At 28.8% G+C, this 9,782-nt stretch overlaps 1 protein-coding gene across 1 annotated transcript in view; it reads left to right on the plus strand.

Annotated features, from left to right (window-relative positions):
* The window catches only part of LOC129224021 (prolactin-releasing peptide receptor-like), a 62,507-nt gene extending 54,974 nt beyond the window's left edge, over positions 1–7,533 (plus strand). Inside the window, exon 2 of the mRNA XM_054858419.1 lies at positions 4,642–7,533. Coding sequence (XP_054714394.1) covers positions 4,767–6,050 — 1,284 coding nt within the window. The 5' untranslated portion in view covers positions 4,642–4,766 and the 3' untranslated portion in view covers positions 6,051–7,533. The remainder of the gene's footprint in view (positions 1–4,641) is intronic.
* The last annotated feature ends 2,249 nt before the right edge of the window (positions 7,534–9,782 follow it).

Below are 9,782 nucleotides of genomic sequence, written 5' to 3' on the forward strand. Positions count from 1 at the left end.
AAGAATCGATTGATGTAGGATTTGAACTTTAAAATGACAGTTCGGTGAAGTGACATGCGCAGATTCTTTATAACGGGATAATAGTATAACGTTAGTATAAGTGCTAACTTAAAATGGGTGAAACTCACGTGTACTGCATAGATTGAAATGCACTGAAAGGTTATTTGAGATTTGAATGATTAGGACAAATTTTAACATTGAATAAAATAAGAGTTTATTTAAACATAAGAAGTGATACCTTTTTACTTATATGAATGTGTTTCTGAAAACATTATTCTGACATGAAAACAGAAAAATATTACATACAATGCTTAAAATGTTTCAAAAAATTCTTCCGAAAATCACTAGTTGATTTTATCACACACGAATTTAAATGGCAGAAATCATGTTGTCGGGTTTAATCCGCGGAGACTTTGTACCAAATTTTTAGCCAGATAGCTCTACTGCATTGGACGGCATAATCTACAGAATTCATGAATCCATCATTGATCAGATTCTTTACAGAACCGCTGCGTAAAAAACTGGGGGACAAAGTGTAACCTGAAACGACAGTTATTTAATGAAGTTCTAGTATAAACCATTTCAGCTACATCGATCTTATCATTTACATAAAAAGATGCAAAACTGTTTTATTTTCATGCGTGTAACTAACTGACATGCTAGTTTTCTAAATGCCAATCAGTTACAGTGTTTTTTTTAACACATTTTTAAACATTAACCAAAATGTATTTCAAGAATTCAAGTAAAGCATTGAATTCAGCTAAAAAATACAATAATCCAGGTGAAAATAGTGTTTGCACAACGTGTATATTGCATTAAACGTTACAAAACACTTACTGTTTTGCTCTAAAAATGTCGGTCAGTTACTCGTGGAATTGCCCTTCTATTTCACCAGCATTAAAATTTTAATTACATCTTTTTAAATATCATAATTTTAAACCTAGGTTTGACCATATGTGATGTCACAAATGATGAACTCTCGCTGAATGATTGCACAGTATGCTATTTACCGCAGTGTGTATTTGATTCGTTTTTTTAAATCAGTTCGTTGAAGATTGATTAAAATTCTCCTAGCTCAATTTGATAACCGTTCGAAATGCAAATACCTTCTGCAATAAAGCAAATGTTCGTTAATTGATTAAATAACTATTTCACAAATGTTATCCTTAAATTACCGGTAATGTTCTTAGCGGTATTTCTGTAAGTGGTTAAGTCTTATTCATTCTTAATTTTATGTACTTTTCAAATCTTAGTAATTGTTTCGATAAGTTGATTTCGTTAAGCTATTTATATTTTCGTTGGAGTAAATTGTTACTAGTAGTTTCACTTTGTAAATACCACCGAAAAACCACATTACCTTAAGCATAATTAAAATGTTTTAAACAAGTTTGCCGCTTTATTAAAATTTTTAAACGAAAATAAAGCTTTAGAATTGTCTAGTATGTTAACCCAGTCATTTTTAATATCTTTTAAGTCATTGAAGTTTTGTTTTTTTAATTTTAAAATTAGTATTTCAAGCTTTTTGTAAAATGATATATTTTCAATTTATATAACCTACATTAAAATTATGGAAAAGTGTAAAGAAGTTGAATAATAGGTGAAGTTGTATTGTTTACCGAAAGATTGCTTCCAGTAAATAGATTACGTGATCTCAATGTTAGAAAAAAAGTTTCTTTAAATTAACTTTCAATCAATTAAAATTCATAGTTTGTTTTTTGTTTTTTTTTTTGTGTGTGTGTGTGCAACTGTCTTTTTTTGGTAGCGAGTTATAACGATCGTGATCCGTTCGTAATAATAATAATAATAATAATAATAATAATAATAATATTGATATATATATGTATATTTTTTTTCATTTATTTATTTAACAATTTATTAATACACAAGGTGTTATATTTTAGCGCTCATCACTCGTGACGTTATGGGCAAAAGTGTGGATTTTGAATGTTCCGTCTACGCACAAATTACTTCATTGTTGATTAAATAATGGGTTGACTTATAAGAAAATGGTTTCCAGAAATTTATTTTTCCACAACAACCTCCAAAAGCACAACAATCCCTCTGTAATTTACTATTAATAGAAAAATGATGCGGCAGTTAACGTTTTAATTATTATTTTTTTAATTTTTTAATTTAATTAATTTATTTATTTGTTTTATTTTTATTTTTTATTTTTTATTTATTTATTTATTTTTTTTTTTTTTGCAGTCGGATCACTCTATTCGAAAAAAAAGGACGGCAGTTACAGTGTTACAATATAAATAATTACAAAAAATAAGTAAATAAATAAGTAAAATAAACTATCTGCGCCATCCTTAACTAGTAGTCTTTTTTTTTCAAAACACAGAAAAAAACCCTTCCACACGTCTGCTTCTAAAAATATTCAATTCAGAAAAAAGTAAATCGGAAGATGAACAACTTATCAAATAACGGAAGGTAAAATTCTAAAACATGCCAATTTTCGATTACAAGGATAATAAGAAGCATTAATGTCTGAAGACAGTAAATGTTAAGGGAAACACTGCTGTAATGAAAATATTATTTACGCGAGAAGTATTATCATTCAGAAGAAAGAAAGATGATTATCAAATTTAACTTTAAAAATAAAATGAATGTTAGGAAAGATAAAATTCAAAGGAAAACAAGGCAAACAAAAAAAAACCCGTTTTGAAAAATCACAGATTGAGAAATTTTGAAAGGATTTAAATGAAACATTTATTTGTGTTTGGCATGTAAATTTTAAAAATTGAAATCCGAAAAATTTAGCTATAGTGAGAATAAATTTCATTTCACTCAAACGTTTTATTTCATGCAGATATGATAAAATAGACAACAAATTCTTCGGCGAAACATCACGAATTTCCCTCCCAGAAGCAATAAATCTTCATGAAATATTTAGAATGCAGAAACGTTTTTCACCTTGAACAAGTGTTCTCTCAGTCCATTTAATAAAGTGGAGGGTAAAGTAAGTAAAGATATAAAGAAATGGGAGTAAACCCCTAACGTAAATCAAGTGCAACAAATCGAGATTGATTACGAAAGGAGTTAAAGGATTTAGTTGTCAGTTAATCATGCTGTCTAAGTTACAAAATTCAAATACTGCTCGTACAACGATTTAATTTTACGTGTAATATACATGTGCTTTAGACTATTTTATTAGACATTTATTGTATTTTTCTGCTTAGATCTTGCTTTAATTCAGTCTAGATTCCGTCAAAATTGTATATATATATATATATATGTATATATATATATAAGTAAAACAAATAAATTATAATTTTTCTGGTTTCAAATCGTGTTACAGCTTGACGTAATGCTTCGGTAAATGTTTTAATACATGCTTCTAAAACTCACTTTCATATGAGTGAACTATGTTTTCAAACATATATTTTTTTCAAGTGCATTAATCAGAACTTGGATCTTATTTTTTATTCAGTATGGCCTACTACTTTGATTTATTTGTTTTGACCCCTTTTTTTGGCGAACAACATTGCTTTATAATTTATTTTGCCGTGTTATTTTTTATTCACTTCATGATTAATAGATAGCGAGCTGCATGATATTTACATAAGACACTAAACCGAAAGGTCTATGGACCAAAAATCAACAACGAAAAGGTCTTACTTACTTAAATTCTGATTCGAGGACTATACGCTAAACATAAGATTTAACGGTCATAAGATCTATAAACTAGAACTTCCGAAAGATCCAAGTGCAAAACACCCATTTTTTAAACAGATATTTAACATGTTTAAACGAATTCATTTAGAATTGGTTGTAAAAATTTTATTTTCTTGCTTCAAAATAAAAATTGTACTTTGCTTGACAGTTTTCTTACAACTTTTTTCGTATAAAGTTACACAATTTCGCTCATTTCTTGCAGCACAGATAACTTACTGTTTGATAATTGCTTCTTGCAACATACAGTAACTTTTATATATTATAATTTTATTCTGTATTTGGCTTGTAATGTATTTTGCAGGAACAGGGAAACACTTGAAGAAACAGGGAATATATAGCGCATAATATAATGTCAAACATGATTTTTAAAAAATAGCAAAAATAATAGTGATTTACTTTGAACTAATGAGACCATATTAAAATAGAACAGTTGGATTCGCAGGTCTTCAAACAATAAACACTTGATCAAAAATGGATGAACCTCTTTACTAACGTTTCGCTTTGGTCAGTACGGTCTCTTTCACTTGTTTTCTTACCAATCGTTGAAAATAGCAATACATTATTGTTTTAACATTTAAATACAATATTCTTCTGCTTGCCCAGCATCGTCACCTTGCCCCGTGTTTCCATTTATGTTTAAATACCCGTTTTCCATAATGTGGGTAAAGGATTAATTTTCCATCTTATTTTTTTTTCAAAAAATGTTTAACTTATGATCTTGTTTAAAGATTTGGATTTTCACCGAAATATAGGGAACATAAAAATTGTTTATAATAAAATTCATTCAAACATGGCATGTTCTTTACCTTTTTTTTTTTTTTTGACAATAAACCATAATTTAAAACTTTTGAAAGCTTCTTATTGTGCTATATGTTGTATATCTTCTAGTATTATTTTTTTGTGAAGTAATTCTTTGCTGATTTGATAATCGAGTATTAATTACAATATTTTTCATTTTAGGTTAAGTGACCAAATATATGCGCTAAAATCACCAGTATTGAAATCCAGATATATGTAAGAAGTTTCAAGTATCTCTCAACAGCTACAAATGTACAAGTATATTGAACTGATTTAAACATCAACGCATGTTGCCTAATGATATGTCTATTCACTTAGCAAACGGTTTTCATGTCAGCAACTATGCTGCACTAGCCGTTCTTATGCAGAACTTCACACTGGACTGGCAAAATTTCAGTCATAATGCTTCACTTTTTGATGAATTGGATGAACCTCAACCAGACATATTCAGCAGCTTACCAGGACTAAAGGCAATATTTTATGCAATATACATAACCATATTTTCAGTTGGAATTTGTGGCAATGTCTTAGTATGCTATGTTGTGTTCCGTAACAAATCCATGCAAACAGTGACTAACTTTTTTATTACTAACTTAGCGTTATCTGACATTTTATTGTGCACATTTGCTGTACCTTTCACACCACTTTATATGTTTATGAGAGAATGGGTCTTTGGCAGAATTCTTTGTCACTTAGTGCCGTATGCCCAAGGAGTTAGCGTGTACATTTCAGCTTTCACACTGATGTCAATCGCCATAGACCGATTCTTTGTGATAATATATCCCTTCAAACCAAGGCTTCAAGTAACTTATTGCTACATCATCATCGTATCAGTTTGGGTACTAGCTGGATTACTAACCCTTCCATACGGAATTTTCATGGATTTGGTACCTACGGAAAGTGGAGAATTATACTGCGACGAAGTATGGCCTCATGAATCTAGCAGAAAGGCATTCGGATTTTCGACATCAATACTTCAATTCGTAGTTCCATTCATCATCATCACATTTTGCTACATGAAGGTTTGCATAAAGCTCAAGATGCGGGCAAGGTCTAAACCTGGTGCAAAATCGGCAAAAAAGGAAGAAATGGAAAGGGAACGTACCAGACGTACAAACAGGATGCTTATTACCATGGTTGTCATATTCGGTGCTTCCTGGCTTCCCATAAATACGTACAATCTAATTATAGACTTCTACATTCCAGCTTCTACATGGCCCTTTCTGAACGTCATCTTCTTTATTTCTCATGCTGCAGCTATGAGCTCTACTTGCTACAATCCTTTCCTGTACGCTTGGCTCAATGAAAACTTCAGGAAAGAGTTTATGATAGTACTTCCATGCTTTAAGGCAAATGGCTCCGGACAAAATCCTGCGTCAAGAAGAGTGGTAAGCGGAAAAGCAGACAAATCATGCAATGGGCATGAAAATGTGACCTTGCTTCCAATGAAAGAAATACCCGTGAAAGAAAAAAAGTTGCAAAAGGATCGCGTTGCAGCAACTAAAACAAATACATCCTTTACAGACACTGTGAGGATAAACGTTACCAGCAATGACATAGATGTAATGTAATGGGTAACTTCTCAAAAAACAAAGCTCAAATATTATTTATTCCGAAAATAGAAAAAAAAAATGTAGTAAAAATCATTGAAAAAATGAAATACCCGATTTTTAATAAGGACATTGAACAGACCTTAGAAAACAACACATTTTGAAAAACATGTCGTATATATATAATGGAAAATGGTAAGTTTTGTTCAAAACAAATTCACTTTGTTACTTAATCGTTTTTTAAATAAACATCTTTGATAAATTTGCGATTCAGATGTTTTCGTGTCAATGTGGCGTGCACAACTCATATGGTGAAACAGTGCTTTCAATTTGTGCACCATAGAATTAATTGTTGTATTTTGCATGGTTTGGATCTTAATTAATATTTTATCTGAGTAAAATGCGAAAAATGTTTATTTATTTTTTTAATGATCAAATGAAAGTAACAGAAACTACATCATAGTTTAATAATAGAACGAAAACTTAATAAAGAAAACTACATCACGGATACGAAATTTTGATGAAATAAAAAGTAAGTGATCAATCAAAAAAACAAACCTTATTCTTTAAAGTCAGCTAATTTTCCTCAAAAATGTTCTAAAATTGAAATAATCCTGTTTGACTTAAGACAAAATGAAGATTACTGGAATACATTAATGTGCGGATTTTTGAAATTTATTTATCATTATAAACAAAAGAACCCAATATTGTTCTCGAAGGCAACATAACAAAGAAGTTATTTATTCCCGTGAAAGAAAAAAAGCACTTCCAATGAATGAAAAGCACTTCAGGACCAACAAATATATATAATATTTTTTTTTATTTATGGATTAACATCGCATGCTAGAATTAACAAGAATTCTTAACGTTATATCTTCCTTATTTCAGAATCAGTTCGTCAGATGAAAAAGAGGTTTTGGCAGGTAGAAATAGTGATTGCTCATTTAAACTAGATTTGTATTCCCTACAGGTTCGTATAATGGAGCTAGATTTTCTTATTAAACGCATAAATGCTTCACTGTGTGTATGTTTAGACCAGAAGATTTAAATAGAAATTTCTATGGAGAATCAAAATAATCATATACATTGCAATATATATGCATTGATATTTATATAAAAGAAAAATATTTTGTCACAATGATAAAAGTCGATATTTATGAGCAAAACTTTGTAGAGTTATCTGAAGAATATGTGGAAGTTTTTAGAATAAACTAACCTATGAGATTTAAAGCGGTTATTTTTATTCTATAAACAATGGGGCTCTTTATTCTTCAGATCGAAATCAGTGGAGGAACATTAAGTTATAAAAGTGTTATATTGGATTATTAAGAAACAAAATATTAATTTGTTTTTGAATTTTTAATTTCTTGCCCTTTTTTTAGAATAAATGTCTGCAGTATGTGAATATTTTTTTCCATTTTCAGCAAAACTATGTTGTTTAGTGCAGTTGTATTTCAAAAAAGAATAAACAATATTATATGTGCTATTACATTACTAATTTCAAGTCATGTAGACATAAGTGTAATAAAATTTTATAATAAACTAGTGCGTTCATTATTTTTAATGTGTGTTTTTTGTATGGTTTTTTTCTTCGTTCGGAAAGGATTAAAGAATGACTTCTTATGCTAAAAATATGAGATTCCACATTTTCTTCAATTAATAAGTAAAGTCAAAAACTGAAATTTAGTTTAAGTTTATAGTTTTTTCACGTATTTAAATAAAAAAAGTAATACTCTAATTAAAATTTAAAACACAAAACATTTTATTACAAAAGACGTTATATGCGTACCTAATTGGTTAGTTTTAATTAGAATATAAAATAACGTATAGTAAATACACAGTATAAAATACTTGTATTTATTTGCGTTATTCAATATATAATTCGAGGATCGTATTGCTTTTAATAAATTAACATGACATAAAAAAAAAGATAGAGAGGCAGTTTTTTGCGCTCATGCCGTATTCTTGGAATGTTTACATAGACTATTTCACTTTTTTTGCTCTGCGAAAAACGTAATTGGTTTTATTCTTAATAATTAGCATGTTTTTTTTTGTGTTGTTTACTTATTCTCTATTTAAGCTTGTAGTTTGGAAACTAGCGTTAAAAGACCATAAAGTGAATAAAATGAAATGGGAAACATTTTTTTTAATAAGTATTTTTTTCTGTTTTTGTTCACGAATAAATTCTTAGAAACATAAAAAATAATAATAATAATTCATTAAAAAAGCATGTATCTGAATTACACGGAAAAAAGTATCATTATCGCGTACAGAGAAAAAAGAAATTTTTTGAAATTAAATAAAATTTGAAATGGGCATGTATCGAATCAAGCATATTGGTTCACAGTTTTCTTATATTGCCAAAAATATGTCTGCATACTTGAAAATTACAAAACCAAAACAATTGAAAGCAGTGAACGAAACTGTTTCCTGCTAAATAAATCCAAAAATTTGGACTAAACAAATGAAGAGTTATCCGGTAAGCAAAAAATTTCTTAAATGATTTTAAGGCAGTTCCATACTCCAAAAAAAAAAAAAAAAAATTTGTTTAGCTATTTCTTCCTGGTAAAAATACAGCGCATCGGATTTCATTTTTCCCCCAGTGCCAAAAAATAAATACATATAGTTTAAATAATAAATAAGAAGGAAAAAATTATATTTAAAAATAATTTTCATCATCAGAAAAAAAGGTCGTGCAGCTCTTGAACGAAAAAACGTTGAAACATAAAGGATTCCCAATTGCCAAAACTAGAATACAGAAATTATACGTTAAAGGGAAAATAAAAACAAACAATATCAACAAAAATGACTAAATAAAATTCGCTTTGAATTTTGGGAAAGTTTTTTTGAACTGATTAAAATTGATCGGAATATTGTTCAAAACGAACGGAAATTTTTTATACATGTTTTTTATCCAAAAACTTTTTCCTACAACGTTTGCCTGAAGCATATTCATCTTTAAGTTTGGGATATATGTTTGTTCCGCAGACGCAGTTACTTGAGACAAAAACAGTTCTGCTTATAGGCAAGTTTACTACTGATCCAGAATACATTTTTTACTGGCAAGGAAGAATTTTTATTTTAAAAGTTATAGTTGAAATATTTTTCTTGAAATAAAGGAAGCACTGTGGAAACAAGGAAGTAAAAAGTTTGGTAAATTTATTATTTATCTAAAATATTTTTTTTTAAAAAGTTTTTCTTAAAAAGTGATTTCGTTTTTTTAATAGTTTTTATGATTTTAAATATAAAGGTTCTAAAAGCTAAGGTTAATTAGTTTTTTATATGCCTCTCTAAAAAAAACACTTTTTCATAAGCTTTTATCTTCTTTAACATCAATTTTACCATTACATTACATTAGTTGCAAAAATTAGAGAGCAAGTTTCGGATTAAAAATTCAAAGTTAACTTCTTTAGAAAAAGTTGCTTTGCTTTGGGTTGAAAATACCATGGAAGATTTTTGCTATAATTATAAGAAGTAGAAAAAACTTCGCATAGTCGCGTACTTCTATGAAAGGAATTAATTATGTTTCCAATACAAAGGGGGTTATTTTCTTCTTTGCAGCCGCGCTAGCACAAGTGATGTAAAAAACACCTATATGAAATTAAGTTTACCTTTAGGGTAATTAGTCTTCCTAAATCTCGTTAGGCACATAAAAGATTTGTAAATTCTTTAACAGGATTTTGAACTCTAATATAAATAATAACTATTTAAATATTGCTTAATTACTAAATGTAAAATAAACTGATGTTCAAG

Source organism: Uloborus diversus, chromosome 1 (genome assembly GCF_026930045.1).
Source record: "Uloborus diversus isolate 005 chromosome 1, Udiv.v.3.1, whole genome shotgun sequence".
Taxonomy (NCBI): domain Eukaryota; kingdom Metazoa; phylum Arthropoda; class Arachnida; order Araneae; family Uloboridae; genus Uloborus; species Uloborus diversus.